The sequence below is a fragment of the Blennius ocellaris genome (genome assembly GCF_963422515.1).
Source record: "Blennius ocellaris genome assembly, chromosome: 21".
In the NCBI taxonomy this organism is placed as follows: Eukaryota; Metazoa; Chordata; class Actinopteri; order Blenniiformes; family Blenniidae; genus Blennius; species Blennius ocellaris.
Window position 1 is genome coordinate 9124774 of NC_137670.1, and position 20635 is coordinate 9145408.

General features: G+C 40.2%; 1 protein-coding gene across 1 annotated transcript in view; it reads right to left on the minus strand.

Annotated features, from left to right (window-relative positions):
- The window catches only part of pemt (phosphatidylethanolamine N-methyltransferase), a 65998-nt gene that overhangs the window by 14509 nt on the left and 30854 nt on the right, over window positions 1-20635 (minus strand). Inside the window, exons 3-5 of the mRNA XM_080517237.1 lie at window positions 19795-19910; window positions 7514-7659; window positions 2072-2183 (exon numbers count right to left, since the gene is read on the minus strand). Coding sequence (XP_080373363.1) covers window positions 2072-2183; window positions 7514-7659; window positions 19795-19910 — 374 coding nt within the window. The remainder of the gene's footprint in view (window positions 1-2071; window positions 2184-7513; window positions 7660-19794; window positions 19911-20635) is intronic.

The following is a 20635-nucleotide window of genomic DNA, read 5'->3' on the forward strand; positions in this document are numbered from 1 at the left end:
GTGGTAGAATCAGTGGAAAATGTAACCTAATGGCTTTGATCTATAAAGGTTCCTGACCACTGGTCTATTCCATGCGCCTTATAATGTGGTGCGCCTTATATGTGAACAAAGTTGTAAATTATGTCAATCGATGTAGGTGCGCCTTATAATCCGGTGTGCCTTATAGTGCGGAAAATACGGTATACGAGAAGTGTCATGCAGCCCGATATAATCTTGAGGGGGCCGGACCAGTAAAATAGTGACATAATAATCTTTTAATTTAAACTTTAAAAATGGTCTTTCTTGTGGTTCTTTAAGTGCAAATAAATGCTTGTCAGCAGCTTTGCAGAATAGCACGGACTTGTAATGGTAAATGGACTTCACTTTTAAAGTGCCTTTTCGCTGAGCGCAGTGCCAAAGAACGATTCATCACATTCACACATACATTCACACGCCATTGAACAATAGAAATTGAATGCTAATGCTAATGATTTACCACGGTAACACATTTCAAATATAGAAACACTATAAAATGGCAAAAGAAAAGTTAGGCATAAGTCTAAGCAATGGCATGATGGATTACGAAAATTTGACATTCCACACAATCAGCTCTGCTGCTCATCCCACAAATGCATGTTCCTTACAAATGTGGCAACATTAAGATAAATAGAAAGGGATTTCATGAGTGAACTACACATTGCCAAGACAGAGGGTGGTCCAACTAGTCCATGTCTATATTCCAATTCAAGCTTTTAAAGTACTTCTGATGATCGTGAGCTAAATTCATCTTGAGCAATCAACACTGATTCACTGTCAATCACAACAGACCATAGACATTTCAAACAGCCAGAAACTAAAATGATTAAAAGAAGCTGAATTGCAGTAACCCATAGTGTGTTCAGGCCTGATTTAAAGCAGTGGACTGTTTGAACAGAGATCCTGAAAGTTTGTTCCACAGGTGGGGGGTGGGTGATTATTGCTCCATCCGGTTTGGTTCTGGCTCTGGGAACACTAAACTCGTCCCAGATGACCTTCAGAGTCTGAATGCGTCACGAGGAACAGAGCAACGCCGACATGTTTTTTTGGGTTCAAGGCCATTTTCATGCTTTGTCGACAGCCTTGCACCTCGTCGACATGCATGTTTGAATTTTCCAGGGGTGCTTCAGTTGCTTCCCACACTCCACAAATTGTGTGTTTGAGGTCACCTGTGGAGGAGGTTGCAATTGTTCCCTCTTTCACACTTGGTGTTTATCCAGATGTACAACATGTCTGAAAACCTGGAGCCTGAAATGTTTCCGTCAAAATGAATAATAACTCTTTTACTCCTATTATAATGTTTCTTTTTTTTATTATTCTTTTTGACGATAACCTATATTTTAGGGAAGTTACGTGACAGTGTGTGTCAGCTATTCTTCTCTCTAGGTCACAGACAGGCCAGTAAGTGGCCTAATGTCTGGGAAAGACAGCGTGGCACAGAGGAGGGCTTAGGGGAGTAGAAAAGGTTGAGAGAGTATCCTCCCTCCCTCCCTCCTCTACCATGATCCTCAGTTGAAAATGCGAGCACAGAGAGTTCTTTGTGTTTGCATTCAATGACGTGAGCGAGAAACTTCTGAATAGCTCCAGGTGACACCGAGAGACATGAGCTCACCGAAGGGTGGCGGAGGTAAAAAGACGTTCGTTGAAGCCGGTGCGAAATGGGGCATAATGAGGCACCACAAAAAGTAGGCTTCAGGCTGCTGTGAGACTACGAATGGCGGTAACTCTCTGTGAGGGACAATGAGAGGCTAATAGCTTTTATCGGTCCGCTGGCTCATTAAGCAAGCAGTGCTCGCCTAGCAACGGTGCACGCCGAGCTCCCCACCAACGTGCTCGTGAATTGAATCCTCACCTTTTTGTTCGAGGGTGTCCCACAACTTTGGGAAACAAAAAACGTTTTCCATATTTACAGATCACGAGTGCTTTCATCAGCAGAATTTGAAGTGACGTGGCGGAAACTCTTGCGATCAATGAAAAACCCCCGGTCCGATGAACCAGCGCCCAAATCAGCCGCACATCCCGTTAGGCTCGTGACCATGTGCAGATGCACACTTACATAAAGGCGAGGCCGAGGTAGTTGGCGGTGCTGCCCCAGTACATCGGGTTCTCTGTGAGGTTGAAGGGAAAGCCCGTCACCTTTTCGTCCATAAGAATGCCAAAGTAGTCACCTAGAAGAGACACACATGAGATACACTCAATATCAGGATGGGACACGGGGGTCATCCTGTCACAATAAAGTACTCTAACCCAACTGTATATCATCAAAAACACATGTCTGGATTAGTTTTGTACCTATATTTGCTAAAGAAAACAAGATGATTGCCATTGTTGGCAGTAACTTCAGTAATCGATCTAAAAAACATGACAATGTTTCAAGTGAAAGCGCTTGCCAACTTGGAACCTCAGAACAAACCTGATGGTTCCTCTTGATTTTAGTCAGAAAGACCGGAATGTCACAAGAAAATAAATCATTAAAATTTAGCTTCAGAAGGCCATGTGGCAACTTTTGTATTTTAATACACCTCAGTCAATCTTTATCAAACCTTGTTCAAACCTGAAGAGGAGCATGTAAACATCTTGGGTGTGCATGGTTTCCTCTTTGCACGACTGACTTTTACTTTACAACTGCAGTGGTTAGCTGTGTTCACAGACAATGGTTCATTAAGTTAATTATCACCCTTGTGAATCCCACACACATTTAGGCACAGAAACTTTATTACAGTAGTTGATCACATCAGGAATGACCCTGTCATTTTGTTCTTTTTACTATAGCTCAACCTTTTGTCGTGATATTGCTATTTTTGAATTTAATACACCCTTTTTTTGGTAACATATTGACTTCTCTGCGTTTCTTTTTAAGGTGTGACATCTGCCAGACTCTGTCCTCATTTATCTATTCCAGCTTGGGAACCCTACCAAAACGTGTAAAAGTTCGACTCATAATTACCGTCCAGCGCGGTGCCAAGTTTGGCAGTTCCAACCTGTTGCCACGGTTACCGCAAAGTCATCTGTCTCTTTTCCAATGTCAGACCAGTGGTGCTTATCACAGTAACACCACTTCTTGCACACTTCTGACAAAACAGCGGCACACTGAAGTCGAGTTTTGGCGCCACACGACTGTGCTCATGCTGCCATGTTGAAGCCGCGCCGCTGTCACCTTGCTGTTAGTGCCAATATGCCAAAATAAATATATATATATATGACCATAAAGCTTTGTAATTGACTCCAACAATGCCTCCAAATCAAGATCAAAAAGGAAGGACATAGAGCAATTTAACTAAGTTCACGGTGACAGTTGTAATGACTTGCAGGGGGGGAACTCCACAAATTTTAAGTAGTACCTGGTGTAAGAGCAATACAAAAAAGGTTGCAATATTTACCATTACCATTACTTTATGATTGCCATTTGGTTTTAGTCCCGTTGCATGGAGCATAGTCATGATCCACACAAGATAATCCCTTGGTCATAATCTTAACTGTTGTCATCAACATTATTCAATACATTTCCGTAGCAATTGTATATAAAGTATGCATCGAAAACAAAACATGAATGTATTTGTAAAAAAAAAAAAAAAAAAAAAAAATCTTTTCATGTGGTTTTAGGGAACTTTTTAATGCCTGGCTTATTTTTTTTTCCATCTGGTGTTTCAATGACTTTAAAATGGCAATCATAAAGTTTTCTACCATCATGGCTTCAATCTACTGACTATAACATGCGTGTGTAATACAGTTAGAGAATGTTACAGCAAAATATACTGCATAACAGCAATAATCACTGCATGACCCATGGAATTGTAACTCAAGTGGGATTGGATCATTCACCTCACTGGAGCAACAACCCCTTTATCTTTGAGTCATATTGTAATCCACAGCAGGTATGTTAGTCATGGTGGCACATCAACTGCAATCTGATGTTTCTGTTCCCGTTCCTCCTCCAGTGGAAGCACACAGCCCGCCACATTCTGGATCACTTAACCTTTGGGTGTGTGTTGTGATTTGGCATGTCTTCTCCGCTCTATATTAAGCCCCTTGAGTCACGGTGACCTGGTGATTCAAACTAATGGCTCTTGGGGCAGAAACAAATACCCGGATAAAATCAAATCACACGCAGTGTCAACGTGGCGGGCAGCTGCTCCGCTATCCCAACTCCTACTCCCAGATGCCCCAGAGCACGAACCACAGCTCCCCATCCAAATCCCAGTCGCAAATTTTCGTAACCACAATGAAACAACGGTGACACGGGGCCACGTTCGGCTTTCCTCTCAAATGTGACACCAGTCGTCACTTTGGAGGTCAGAAATGAGGTTAGCACATTGTCTGCAGTGCCGGTTACCTGCAGGCTCTCTATTCAAAACCGAATTGATTTGTTTACATAATCTCTTTTTATCCCGTCGTACCTGCAGCATTTCAATGAGCATTCATAATGAAAAACTCTTATATAACTTGGGCACTAACAGCCTGGCTTCAGCAGAGAACAGGGCCAGGAGCAGCGCATGTGTAATTCAACAGGTAGGTTATACTTACTGGAGGGCAGCGTGTGTGATGCGTGTCTTGGGTAGATATTTTGTGTGCGAGTGTGTGAGGGGGCGGAAGGCACAACTTTTTGAATGTGAATGTCCCGCTACGCTTCATTCCCAAAATGGGTCACGTAACATCCGTGTGTGCAATGCCGCAATACAATTATTTCACAGGAAACCACAGCAGGTGCTCAGGTTACAGTGAGCGGTGTCCCAGTTCAGCCCGTCTCAACGTTTTATTTGTACATTAGTGTGACATCAACGGCTTGTTTATCCGGAGGCAGTACAAACAGGTAAACACCTCCCAGTGACGTTTATTCAAACTTAATTTAAATTTTGTTCAGGAGTCACTGATCAGATGATTTGTGTATTTATTTTTCTGAAATTTTAGTAACATGAACAGCTCAGACTCAAGTTATTATGCATGTCTTTGTCCAATCTCCGGAAATATCACGGGTCGTTATGTAAACAGAGCCGAAGATAAGGCATTTGTAGAGGATGGAATGGCTTTGCTACATATGCAGCATGGTTAAACCTCACAGTGGCCTTTCTGGAATTCTCAGAATTGTGATAGTGTGTCGTCATGTTTTCTGCAAAGTGATGATTTGATCGTAAGTAAAATGTATTTATATACCGTAGTGCCTTTTACAGATAAAGAAAAAGGAAAAAATAGTGTAGGGGTTTCTTACCTCATAAAGATCACTAGGTACCATTTATGTTGTGCGGTCCACCCACAGGGTACCATCTATGTTGCGTTTGGCTTTTGAAAATGATTTAGAATTATCGAAGATAGTTATTAATTATGTTATTGAACATTTAATCTGATCTGTATCAGAAACCTCGGAGCGCCACCTGTTTAACAGGAAATGATAGCCAATTCAGTTATATCAGTCTCATAAGATATACTAAACAGTTAATTAGGAAATTGAATTAATAGTTAATTACAATTACCAGAATTAACCGTAAAGCTTGAAGGATTTTGGAGTTCTTAACACAGAAGAGGTCGACATTTCATTCACCTTAGTGCTCATTAATTAAACAGCAAGTATGATTCCAAAAATGATATTTACTTACAATGAAAACAAATAAAAATACACATTCTAACTACCTATATACAGCTTTGTGTGTGTGTGTGTGCGTGTGTGTGTGTGGAGCGAGAGAGATGGAGGGAGTGTGCGTGTGTGTGATGGAACTCCAGAACAAGATGGCGGGTCACAAGAAAGTACATTCCTAATGGTGGTTATCAGAGAGCAGGGAGTCTGTCCTGGGTCTCCACAATGTGCTGGGAGAACAATGGAACATGGACGCTTGTCTTTGGCGTCTGCTTCCTGTGTGTCTCTGTTCGAGGCCCATTTCTAGAATGAGTTGAATGCGACTTGCTTTGTAAAACGTCAGGAGTCGTCAGATGGTGTTCTGTTACTATGTGATGTTGTCTTTGATGTGATATGTGTAGGACTGCGAGTTAACAAGTTAGTAAAGCAAAGAGTTTAATCTTTCTGCTGCCTTTCATTATGCAATTTTTGTTCTGTATTGTATTGCATTGACATTTTTTGTGTTTTGTTTTGTTTTTTTACAATGAATAAATTCAACAAAAGTAAATAAAACTGAAGCAACAAAAGTTACAAAAATTTATGAATTTGGTCAGTTAATAGCACTTAGAGAGTTAAAACAATTAGAAATGCTCTTCGTCAAGTTAAAATGATCAATCCCAAGTCATCCCATCAGAGCTCTACGAAGGCTTGATGACACCATCGAGGATCCAAGCGAACACAACTACGCCTCATGAAAACACGATTGACGCACAGATGAATGGGAGTACGTCGGTTTTGATTTTTATGATGCACGAGCGTTCAGGAAAAAGACAAGTGAGTAATTCTGCGGCCAGCAAAGATACTGACTCAGGTGTTACTGCTGGCTTGACTCTGATATAAAATAAAATAGGAAGAGTAACAACATCCAGGGAATTGTTTAATATATCCAGCCAGATGAAAATAGGGCTCTCTTGTAAGTGTCCAATCATACAAATTGGTATAGCGACAAATAGTGGCATCTGGGCATCCTGATGACAGCCATTTGTCTGAAAAGGATTGCACAAATGAAAGTCCACGTACTCAGAAGTGAATGCAAAGTGATGCTCCCCCAGTGGAAAATAATGATCAATTTTCATCCGCCTGCTTTACGGGGGTCTTTGTTGCCTGGGATGGTGAAAGGAAGAAACATGCCGGCGGTCCTTCTTGATTGGTTTCGTTTGGTGTGCATACAGAGTGTACCAGTTCACACACACCCATAAATTAACACACTTCTGTCACTTCCTTCTGCTCCTCCATGCTCCCCACTGCCATCACAGTTGAGGATTAATTGTATTGACGGACAGAGACGACACCAGGCCTCCGACAGTCTGCCCGGACCTTTGAGGTGACTTAGTCATAAAGCTGACCTACAAAAAAGACTCTGGTGTCTTGCCAACTGATCATTAAGGCTGCACTGCCTGCATTTTCTTTTGAGAAGGTTCCCAAATGTATTTGAGGTGCATAAAAACTAGGTTAATCTCATTGCCAGATACACAGATATTTGCACGGCACTTGCAAATAAGTTTTTCCTTGCATAGAAATGAGGAAATTTGAGTTGAGTTACAGTTTGCATGACTTGGAAATATAAAGACGTGCTTGTTGGTTGTATTTGTAACTCTAAAGTTCTCATTGTTATGGTTGTGTCCATGTGTTTGTTTTTTCTATCGGCAAATCACTTGTAACAGCAGTTCATCTTGGTCGTCTACCAATAAAATGTCGATGTTCTCACGATTGTTAATGTTTATAGCGTATTGTTCTCTGTGCACACGCGTATGGTTTCTTTACAAAAACAAACAGCACTCACTCGTGGTCCAACATGAAAACTGGCGTAAATGAGAAACTTTTCTGAAACAAAACTGCAAAAATGAAGCATTTTCACTTGAAACGTAGTGTAAATGCAACCTCACTCACCAAGAAAGGTTCCTGTGAAGCCGAGCGCCAGGAAGCTGGTGACCACCATTAGCGTACCCAGCACCATGAGGGCTATCCCAGTGTAGAAGATAACTGGTTGATCCATCACTTCCCACCTGGGGTGGGTCCTCATTGCCACAGTCATACTAGAAAAAAACAAAAAACAAAAAAACAGTTCCCTTTATGAAAGGAATTCTCAGGAGCAAAAACACCAGTGGCTTAGCTTTGTTTGTTGACCCCTATAATCTGAAAGACAGTTTTATCTCCAATAAAAATATGTAAAGATTACCTCAGTATAGATCATGACAAAGACTGAACACTATTATTGTTCTTTTTATATCATACAACATAGAACAGTCCACTGGTCAACATATCATGAACACCAATTCATGACACAATAAGGCTGTAGACCCATGTCTGAATCTAAAAAATTATGGAAACATACATCAGATGAGTTAAAAGCTATAGAACTGACCCAGCAGAGTAGTAAATCAAGAATAATTCAAATTGAAGGAGATTACCTATAGATAAAGTTCTCCTGACCCAATTTTAATCAAACCAACGTCAGAAATCACTGCAGTAACAGCCATTAGGTAACTGATTTACTAACCATACACAAGATCTGGAGCAAGATATGCAGACAAAAGCAATGCAGAAGAAGAGACAATCGAGGCGGGATAAAGATGCTGAATGTGATTTACATAAGAAAAAGTAGCATTGACCCAATTTTCAAACTTAATTCAATGGCGATGGAAGAATCGAAAAAGTCCACAACTCATCAAAAGTGTTAGTATCCGTACAGGAGATGTAGAGCAAGGAAGCTGCACAAAAGAAATGCAAATAAAGAGACAGTTGAGGTGTGATAAAAAGCTGAAGGAGAATTCCGATTGAAAAAGTATTTTTGACCCAATTTCTTTGATACAAATTCAGAAAAAAGTATTCCAACATGAAACAGCAAAAAGGTCACGGTTGCGCTGCTTCAAAGTTGCACAAAGAGCAACGATTCAATTCCATCTACCTTTATTTGAATAGAATGGCTTCTTATGGAATAACTGAATTTCAAAAAGCACAACCGGAACAAACTTGAATAATCTATGATAATTAGACTAAAGGAATAATTTGAATTACGTTTGCTTCTTTAAAATAATAAAACGTGCAACCGTGTGGCGTAAAAATGAAGGTGGGAAATACAGCAAAGACTTGTCTGGAAGTAACGTACGTCCTCTTACAGTGGACCAAAAAGATCACATTAGTTCAGGGGTTACATACAGCCGAAATCTCATCTTGAGTGGGCCGAACTGGTAAAATAGTGTCAGTTTTTCTTTGCTGTGGCGCAACAAAGAGTGTATGTGGTTAAAATGTCTGTATTTTCACAACATCAAACAGTTATTACAGAAATGTATGACAACCGCAACATAAAGCCAATTTTTCCATTTTGGCCAGATTAGAGTCTCTTGCAGGCTGGTTTTGGCCCATGGGCCTTATGTTTGACACCCCTGATCTATTTGAGTGTTTCTTTATTAATGGGAATTTATTAAAGTATTTTCTAGTTGGCATTAAAAAAAAAGGCTCACACCTTTTTCTTGCAGAAAACATTTTAAATACTACTTTAACAGTGGTTTCATACATAGAGGTCTGCAACATTCTGGAATTTATTTCAAAATAGTCAAAAGTACGTCATCAAAGTAAGTGCTACGTTGTAATAATTGGTCATGGCTGAAAACCATCACTATAACATTTAAAGAGTCATCACTGCAATAGAGGTAAAAGAGAAGCAGCCCTTACGGTCCATTGCTTGTATTATTATTCTCCATGATACCAATTGCATTCTGTTTCTCAGGGTCATCAAAAGCATTTAGGCCATCAATTAGAGGCTTTTGCTTGGTTAATCATAGCATGCATTCACTGGGATCTCTCAGAAGGACACGATCTGCCTCTCTTGTCTCAATTCCACATTTCTGCTCCTTCGAGCGCATCAAACATGTGTATGCACGGACATGCTGACTGGAGAGGCAATCAGAGAGTGTATTTAACCCGGGCTGACGTCACTCCGGTGCCATCAGCACCTGAAGGTGATGTGTTGTCGTAGAGTGAAAGCATTTTCATTTTGCACCGCGATGTTCTGCTGCAGTCCTTTGGGTGAGAGGTTTCTGAAAGGGCCCCCGCATTTGAAAAGGTAGCCATTTTAGTTACAGCGGCCGCCTTCGGTGGGAAAATGCGACAGACACAAAGTGCTGTCAGATGGACGTGAAGGTCAATTGCTCAGTGTAACACAGAAAACATTCCTACACAATATTGCATGACATGAACAACGAAGAAATAATCAAACTGTAAGTATATGAGCTGGAAACAATATAAAAAGTGCTATTTTGTGCTTGTTAGTAGGCTTGTCAGAGGGAAAAATTGAAAATGTACCAATTTATGGGGGGGCGAGTTAACTATACAGTTTGTCCGCAGTCAGTCATAGTCACACATGCTCAATCCCTACATCAGCAATCATGAAGAAAGAGAATAACCCTAGTTTCTGAATGGCGCATCAAAATATAGTTCAGTTTGTAAAACAATGATGAAATGAAACGATTGGCTACTAGGATGCCTTTCAGTGGGTTTTCCATCGACCCAAATATCACATTGCTGAAGTTAGTGTCACTGCAAACAATTTATTTTTGAAGGTGGTCTGATAAACATGACATCACAAGACACAACAGAAACATAGACACTATTCAGAAGTAGAAGCAGGAGCTTTAAGAGTTAAGAAATAAAAAAAAAAGCTCCTGAAGTTGGGTAATAGATTAAAGTGAGATTACACCAATTAGTGAGCGCTGCATGTCAAGGCGCTGCCTCAAGATCTCAAATGTCTTTGAACATTCTAGGAACAAGGATGCTTCATTTATGAAAAGCCGTTGAAATGACGACACACGGCCAGTGAAGTATCTATATATATTATATATAAAGACAGTATTTTAATCCGCTACCATTAATAGAAAAGACCCATCACTCTAAATGAATTTGCAGTTTAGGAATTGTTTAAAAAGAAATGAGTGTAATATTAATCAGGAACACTATGCACCACTTCTTCTTATTCAGCTCGATCAGGTGTATCAAACACATTTTAGTTCAGGGGTCACGTACAGCTCAATGTCACCTTGAGTGGGCAAAATCGTTAAAATAGCGCCATTATATTCTTTAAATGGAGCAGCATATACGTGATGAAAATATCAATCAATATAATTTTTGCAAAACAAAACAATTACCACTGGAAATGATTGCAATCTCAACTTAAAGACAATTTTAATGATACCTTCTGGTGCAGAATACAGTGAAATATCCCCCAAAAAACTGTTTTTACAAACTCACCCTGACAGCATGACTTTGAGGCGAATGATACACATTGAGGTTTGCCTCTAAAAAACAAAATTAATTGCCTTTGCGGATATGGAATATTGTGTTCCAGATCAAGCAAAATCGTAGGAGATTATGCTTGTTGTTGCTCAGACAAGAAAATCTGATGGAACAAAACTGTTGAACCAGAAAAGAGAATCATTCAGAAGAAAATGGTTCTTCCAGACATTAATCAAAATTGCACAAGCCATCCTTTGTAAAGATTAAATAGAGAAAACCTGGATTTCGAAACAGATAAAGGACATTTTCTTCATCCATTTATCAATGTCAATTCACCACCTGTTGATCAGGAAGAATAATTCTTCAACAAATCTATTAATTAACACAAGAACTTACTAAAGCCTCAGAAATATCCCGTATAATTTGATTGAAAAGAAGAACTGCTCAGATTTTAGGAACACACCACTCCATGGGTATCAGAGAGTTGGCGAAAACAACTTTGAATACAGGGAACACCGATTAGATCAAAGAGTTCAAATGATAATGAGCAAGAAAAATTATGCGACAGAAACTCACAACAGCTTCTTGGAAAATATCTATTCCACCTCCCGAAAATCTGTGTTTTTCATTTGCAATTTCCAACGAACTACAGCAGCGCGAGTCTAATGCAAGCAGAATAAAATGACATCTGTGGGCAGTCTGTGTGCCGACGGCTCGCATCAGGGCCTCAAGCTGGCTTGTCTCTTCACAGAAACACACAGATTTCAAAGGGTTCCTTCTCAGCGGTCGCGTTGCTAACAAGGTTGTTGTAACACCAACGCCTCTGGCGGGAATTCTCCAGCTCCGCTCGGCCTCTGCTTTGACCGAATTTAGATTCCCAGCTTTGTGGCGAGTGAAAAGCAGCGGTGACGGATATTGCCATATATCCAAGGACGCGATCGCGCTAAAACATGTGGAGTATTGCCAAGTTATGGCAAGTACGAATGCACTCCCTCCATGTGTCCACACTGTGAAAGGTAAATAAAGAAAGTGAAAGAAAAACAAAAACATGGATGGTCGGTATAGAATTCAGTGCAAACGAGTCAAGATTAATCCAGTTTGGTATCGAGGCTGAGAAGTTAGTCATTTTCTTAGCATACTTTGAGCCCTGTATTATTAAGTAGAGAGGTGAGAGTATGTTGGACTTCCTCCTCATAACCTTATGGTTATGCTTAAAAATGTCACCAAAGTTGAAAACTTCTCTGCGCAAAACAGAAAGGGAATAAACACTCGCAGGTGATGGGGCAGACGAGGTGTGTATATGTGAACATTAACACACCTGTGAGGTTTCTGATTGAAAGTGGCGGCCTTCCCGCAGGCGAAAATCGCTCTCGACGAGAAACTGGGTTTGGGGTGAACAAGAGAGAAACTGGGTTATGAGGTCTGTGCAGCGAGTCTCATGGTGTACTTTCTTTGTCGAGGGAGGCAGGAAGTGTAATGTGATGCACCGCGTTGCTGCTGTCACATCGGACACAAAGGAGCGACTGCTGGGTTGGCCGTTAAGTAAGGTGGTCCGGGGAGGCGCACCGCTGGGATTTGTATTGGAAAAGAGATGGGAAACAAGGGCTGGGGGCTGGAGACATGGGCAGGGGTAAGTGGGTCTGTTGGACTGACCGCTTCTTGTCCTGTAACAACTGATGACGAATCAACGATGACTCACACGTTTTTGTAATTTCTTTTTTTTTCCTGGTATAATTTATTTGATGCCTTTTGTAATTGTTTTGTTTTGGCCCAGTCACTTAACACTGTTATGTTCTGTTGCTTCGTAGGACCCGGAGAAGGAAAAACAAAGATTACTCGATTGTTTCATCCTAAATTGGCGCTGAAAAGCTACACAGCACTCTCATGAACTATTATACAGGAATATTGTGCTTGTATTTAACCTGGAAAAATCCAAGGTCTCATGTCTGCAGTCGTTTTTGAGTGCACTGAGAAAAACAAAAATTAATAGACACTTTAATAGAAACAAAATTGTAGATTTTCTTTCTAGGCCAACTCATCCAGCCCTAGTTTGTACCAAGAAATGTTATTTTCCTCAACAATGGAGCCGAAATCCAATCAAGTTATGGCTGTGAGTTATGAAGTCAAAAATCATGTTATTTGACCAGACATTTTCTCTATTCCCATGTTTTGCAATGTGAAATATAAACTGTAATGATAAAAACAGCAATGTACATTGACGTCGAAGTGCTGCACAAAGCTCATGTGCAAGGCTGGTGATTTCTTATAACCACCTATTTATCTTTTATTCAATTAGTTTTACTTATAGTTTACCTGAGATGTTTAAATTCTATCATTTTCAGCAAAAACATGCTGATTAAATTATGTTTTTAAAAAAAAATCCCGACGTTTCAAAGCTGCTCCTTCATTTCCCATTCTTCCTCTCTGCAAACAAGCAAAAAACACTACTTCCTGGGTTTCTTTTACACCCTGCTTTCGAACACAATAGTGTTAGAAGTAAGTGTAAGTAAGTGTAAGGAAGTGATGAGTTGGCTGAATGAAGCGCAAACATTTTCCTTGACATGTCAAACCAATACAAATCAGAAATGCTCATCGATTTTGACCTTAACGCTCCATCCAGACTGTCGTCGCCTATTGACACTGCCACAACATATTCAATACAACTTACAGACAAACAAGAATCGGTTTCCTCTGGCATAGAAACTCCCGGAAGACGCTTAAAGGACACTGATTTTCAGCTTCATATTTCTCCACTGAGGTTTGCCCTCCTGAAACTACTGAAAACCCTGAACATTAGCGTTTTGAATATTGTGCCGCTCTTTTATTTCACCAGTTGACCAGAGGGTGACCCCTAGTGCCTACAGTAGTTATGACAGGAACAATTGAGATTTTCAGATAACCAGTATTCCTGTACAATTACTTCCAGGTAATAAAGTAATAAATATAGACTCAAAAAGAGCTGTTTTTATGATTTTTCTAAATACAATTTAGGAGCTGGGCTTATCTGGAATGAAGAAAAAAAACTAGGAAAAGAAATGCTAAAATGTAAAACCTTGAAAGAGACCTGAAATCATCAGTTAAAGTAAAAAGATAATCAGCTCATTGATATTTGACATCTTCGAAGTTGGATGAAATCCTGGAATATGGACTGGAGCTGGTTTTCCGGATCTAAATACTCCTAAAGAATTTGATGAAGGCCAGAGATTCCCAGGATTGCTTGATAGACCGTGACTTCACTTCCTCAAAGTGATTATTTTAGGAGCCTCAAGGCCAATTCTAAGTGCTGAGAAAATGATGATGAACACTTCCAAGTGCTTTGCCTTTTGCTTAGCCTTCACTGCCAATAAGCAAATTGTGTCCATACCCTTGAGTCTAAGAGCTCCTACAGAAAAAAGAGGGACCGATGAAGCAAATGTCTTCCATCGTACAGCGTGCATCTACATAAAGCTTTTTTTGTTATACTCGTTCAATAAAACCTAACTGGTTGTGTGGTTAAAAAAGAAAGAAAAGGAGGCTTGTTAACATAAAGACAGTGCACTTTTCTTTTACCAGAAAGAGCCTCATCATTACAGAAAGCTGCTGACTGCAGGAACAAGCCTGGAAGCTCAATCTATACTACTTTGGCCGATTGATTACTCTATTTTCACGCTGTAGAAGAGGTATCGGGAGTCAGCTCCTCTGTCATTTTCTTCACGAGGGCTTCTGTGATCGCCATGGTTACACAGCAAGCAGATGTAGCGAGATGGACCAATAATAACTCCGCTGGGCTGGCATAGACAGTTACAGCCTTGGTGGCACAGCTGCAGCAGTTGTTTACATTGGAGCGGCTCGACAGCGGTGACGACTGCTTGATGCAAGTGCTCTGAATATGTAACGGCCTTGAATGGCATCGGGTCACATGAGAGACACGTTATCATCACTTTCACTGTTGCGGGGTGGTTGAGTTCAAGTCAACCATCTAGTCAATATTGGCAGACGTGTATTAATCCTTTGTAATTATGCCAGCACTGAAAATGTGTGACAGTAATTTCTGCTTACGCACCTTCTGTTTGGCAGTTTGGTAATCATGGCCTCTGATAAAGACTAATTTACATACATCACTTCGCTATACCCATCGTTGTGGGCATGGTTTAAAGCAATGTGCTACTTTTGGCCACTGACTTGTTTAAAACTGATTAAAAGAGTGAAATTAGTGACAGATTCACAATTACTGAAGACTCATTGAAGTGGTCACTTGCTACATCCCCATTAAAGCTGCTGTACCTTTCTGCTCTGCTCATTGAGCCGGCGGCCAGTTTCACATCACTGATCAAAAGCTTTAGACTCCAGTGAAGAGTTACTATTTCACTTAACTCCAGTTTTACGTAAGTGTGCTGCTGCCTGCGTGTTGGTAGATTATCTCAGCTTTGTTGCTGCTTAATCTAATCATTAGTTCAAATCATTTCAATTCAAATTAATTTCATTGATATAGTGAAAAACAACACAGTCATCTCAAGGCACTTTTAAAGAGAAAAAAAACCAACAATTCCAAATGAGCACGTAAGAGGAGATGGTGGAAAGGAGAAACTCTTTTTCCAGGAATAACCCTGCAGAACCAGACTTTCTAATGTTATTTCAACTGAACCTATTGAGTTATTCATGTATGATTGATCCACACAGTACCGACAGCTCAGCCAACGTGACGCGCAACAACATGCAACACTTCAATAATACGGCTATTTGGAGATTAATGAGACTTGAGGGAGACAGACGTAAGGCAAATTCTACTTTCTCAAGTAAGTAGTCATTTTGTAGTAAAGTTATAAAACAAACAAAACACTGCCATTCTATAACCGCCGCTGTCTTATGTCATAATCCTGAACATACTCCCAATGTACATCTATTAGTCCACTGACGAACTCTGACATTCCATTTCTGTATTTCCATATATGGCACCTGATTCAATTGGCCAGTCAGCTTCTAATTTGACTGACTTTATTAGCCGTGTCGTAATAATATTTGTATAAATAGAATTTGCATTATCCTTCTTTATTTATCTTGTAATATTCCCCTCAGGTAAACACTGAGGGAGTATCAGTGCAATGTTGTTATATTAAGTGCTTCTATATTTATCACTCCCTGTCATTTCATTTGCCTTTCTTTTTTCAGAATGGGAGGCCAATTAAAGGCCTTGCTCGTTAATTGAAAAAAAAAATTACTTTTTGAAGCCTGGAAGCTTCTCCTAAAGGTTTATTGTTGAGCATAATCACTTTAGAGCATCGCTGCCGTGTGCTTGCCAGATGAAAATATGCACTGCACATCGTCTGCACGGCCGCAGCTAATAAAAGGATGTAACTGTCAGTCAGGCAATCAGCTCTGCGCTGAATTAGTCTGTGCATGAGAAAGTCAATTAGGCAGGCAATTTAGCGGCTTGACAATAAAGCTGTGGGGCATTTGTTGTGATGGCCAATTTCTCAGCCTGTCACTCGGCAGGGACTGGAGAAAGGAATGATGTTTTCTAATGGACTGATTTGAGCGTGCTGTGCAGAGCAGAGGAGAGATTACCCGTGTGTCTACTGATGACTTGCAGCAGGCGATAAGCCCGGGTACCAGGGAAAATATCAGCTGGGAGTCACGCCACTCTGGAGGACGCCATTGTTGCTATTATCCATCTACTTGCACATGTGCAGAAGTGTTTATTGCGCGTGCAACAGTAGCAGCATTTCAGAAAAAGTTGAGTTTTCCCCTCTTTTCAACGGAGAAGGAATGTTTTCAAAAAGTTTCACTCTGGGAGTTGTTTTCAAAAACGTGCTGTTTCAGTGGCTCCAAGTACCATTGTTGCGCAAACAGACACACATAAATGCAACAAAAGTTTTCCGTTTTCACTCGAGAACGTTGTGTAATCGGGGCCTGCCCGAGCATGGTTAGGTTTTGCTGTTTGTTTGGGTTTGGTTTGTACATCTCACCATAAGATGGTCCATGTTTGCACTCTGAGACAAGAGTGATAACTTCAATACAGGGATTAAAATGAAGAAAAGTATTGAACGTTGGTTCTCGTCAAGCATGTTGCTCCATTCCATGTGAGGAACACAAACCTAAATACATACCTATCAGCTTCACCAATCATGTAGCAACAAACAAAAAACAGTGACACCTGAAACTTTGGTTTAGAGTTACAAGGCTTTCTGAAATTGATGGACCAACACTGAATACAAACACGAGTCCCATTACTGAATCAGTGAACCCAACGGCTTGCATGTGTTTATTCATCTCGCTCTGCACGTGCCTGCAAGCTACCCACTCATTTCAATTAAGGATGCTACAAACAGGGCAGCGCTGAGTAATTTTTTATTTATCTTTTATCTCATTGTACATTGACCATTCTACCAAAAGCATGCCTTTATACAATGGGTGGGCATTTGTCAATCTGCAGAGAAGGTTAGGTAGGTGAATCATGCGTCGTACTGCTCGGCCTCCAGTAAAGGAGGTGCTTGCATTCACAAAATGCAATGTATTGTTGAGCATTGCCAGGTAGAGCATTTGGTCCACTAAATGCAATTTTTATAAATTGTTGATGATGACTTTAAAGTTTCATTATGATGAAACATGCAATTGTTTATGAACTTTGTGTTGATCACAGTCTACTTCTGTTGGTATCCTCAGGTTCGAGCTGGGTAAGTGTATTTGGATACAATTAATATAGCCTGTCTATCAAGGTATATATACTGTTTGAGTTTTTTCCACACGGGGACAGCTCTGCAGGATTAAAAAAACAACATTGACAGAAACTACAGTGTATGGAGGCTTTCTGTGAAACACTTGAACTCAAGAAACAAAAGAGGAGGAGAATCAATATTTAAATGGGTTTGGGAAAACAAAACAAAACAAAAAAATCAACAAGTTGTTGGCTCATACAGATATTGACTCAATTCTAACTGCTTAATTCGTCTGTCCATAAAAAAATTAACTTGTGCTCGTCTCAAAGCCAAAGCAGTGCCTCAATCGTTGCAATTTACTCCCTGCACTTTATTTTGCTGAATCAGTTTTCCCTGCAGTCTCTTTAACATTTCCTATCTATGTCCACCAAAATGATAATATGCAAAAAGAGAGAGAGTAAACCTAGCAGCACCCCTTATATTTCACAACAATTAACATCTTCCGATCTCTCCTGATAAGTGACTTAATCTTGTGCCGTACAGCACAATCTATTACACAACAAGATGGTGAACCGGATAATTAATTACGGACAGCTTACTGCCATTTGTTGTGCAGGTGCATAGCAGTTATCTTACATCACTACTGTATGAATGTACTGTACACAACTAACCTAAAAAGTACAACAAATCACTTGGGAGCAATGTCACTCAACTCAAGGAAGCATTGAAAAAAATAAAATCCTTTATATTGAGTCTTCTTACCTCCTCTCTTTCAAAGTCACATTTCCACTTCATCTGTTACAACTGTCCTTCTTGTATGTTTTTGTTGTGTACTTACTGAAGGTTGGATTAGATTCGACAGAACACTGAGGACGCTGAATGACCTTCTCCACAAACCATTATGAAAGTAGGTTTGGAAAGGTACCTAAAAAAAGCCTTTTTCGGAACAAATGTTTTTTTTGTCAACAAACATTAAAATGGTAAAAGCAATGGGGCTTGATTCGCCTCATTCACATTTTCAGTTCTCAACTAAGTGAATGAATCGTGTAAGAGGACGAGAGACTGAAACGAGGTGCTAGAAAACTGCATTCGTGTGATTTGGTTTTCTCTGTCACTGTCTTGGTCCTGATTGGGAGGTGTGGGAGTGTGTACTTCCAGTAGGAACTGGCACCATGATGGGCGTGGAGCGGCGCTGGCACACACAAAAGCGTGAGTGCGGATATGGATGGGAGGATGGAAGACAAGCGGAGCAGAGAAATGGACGAAGGGGTGGAGGGAAGAAGAAAAGTGCCAGAAGTCGGAAGAGAAAAAAAGGATTTGTGAGTGCGAGAAAACGGAAAAAGACTCATTACGGCTCAGCTGGGGGTGGGAAATTTAGTTCTAATATGAAAGCAAACAGAAATCTGGGTGAGTGTGATAAACGTTGCAATGAGGGGAGTCATTTACTTTGCATTTTACACAGTGGGTCATACATTGTGTGTGGGTAGATATGCTAAATGTTTCCTGGCTCCTTGGTGAAAGGTAAAACCAAATATGCTCATTCTTTTGATGGCATAAAAACACAGCAATTGTGCAAAAGTTGACACATTTGGGTTGTTATCCTTTGATTCTTTGTGCAATTCAAACATAAATGTTTTTATATACATCATTGATTGCACTCATTTCCAAAAAACCCTTTTCACATTATGAAAAAAAAATTTCACTCAGGAAAATTAACCATAAAATGCTGAAATGGTGGACGCTTTAAATAAACTCAGCTCAAGGGCAAAGTGCTTGATGCATAAAGACATAAAACATATAATCAAAACATCTGCAAAAAGCTCTTATAGCTGTTGCCGTCAAAGCAGAACACACTTGGCTTGGCTGCACTGAGTATTATGGAAAAGCCTTTTCTGCACAAAAACTAAATTTGCTCTTGACAGATTGAGCTCAGACTCAGTCTTGAATGTTAATTAGCCTACATTGTTATTGTAGCAAAACAAAAGTACCTTTATGTAATCCAAGATTCCTACGTCAGACCTCATTCTGGCAGAAGTTTCACTGTTTGTTTAGTGGAATCTTTAAGGCTTGATTAAAATAATAAAAAAATAAAAATAAAAATCACAATTCTGTTGAGAATTCAGTCCGAAGAAAGTTTGTGGTGGTAACACACCTTTCCAATTTCTCAGATAAACATGGAATCTGGAATTTGCACTGAAACAAGATCGTTGGACAGTGTCCCAGTTCAAATTACAGTGGATTGCAAAGTAACAAAATGTGGAAAAGTTCAAGGGGTATCAATAGAAAGAACCATGCAGGATTTACCTGTGGCTGCGGTAAACATTGAGGAGAATGATGACAAAACCCAGACAGTAACAGGCCAGGTGGGGGCCTCCAAAGAGCCTGGAGAGAGTCCGTGTCCGATACTCCCATCTCGCTACCTGGCAAATAACAGCAAGACAAGAGAATATAATTAAGAAGTGCACCAAACTTCATTGGGATACCTTGATCTCAACATGGTCCAACAAAAATAGAAAGTTGTGGAAGTGTTTTTTTTTCATTTATTTTAGGAAATGTATGGAGGACAGCTGCTCATTGATAACTTCCATCCTTGGGGGAAGCCACAGAAGATAACTGTTGAAAGAGATGTTAATGCCAGAGGAGTTTCAGGAGGAGTGGATCGAGGCTGGAGTCAGAGCTGAACGCAGGAAATGCAAATCCACAGTGCAAAAATCCTTCTCAACCAGAAGCTCCTTCAGAAGGTCTCACAAGAAAAGAAGAATTTAATTATTGATCCAAACTTCTTTTATTATGTGGACAATTGGTAAAATTGGAACATTAACCCTAATTTTTGCATTTCCACAACAACATTTCAAGAGAAAATGCATCATTTTTGTTTTCCATTTCAGTCGTCAGTGAGGGTTGATGTCTTCTCACCAGCTGCTGTTGCTCGATTGCATTTTGTCAAGTCCAAACTCATGTTTGGTTCTCACACTTCGGCAATGGCGATTATTGTGTCAATGCTACCAACTTCATGCATTTGCTTTCTGAAACGACAACAGAAAAACTATACCTTTAACAGCAGATTGCTCCTGTGTAAACAGGAAACTGGTTTCAACAATGATGAATCTGCATTTGCCGAGTGCATTTTTGGTCTTAAAGTGTG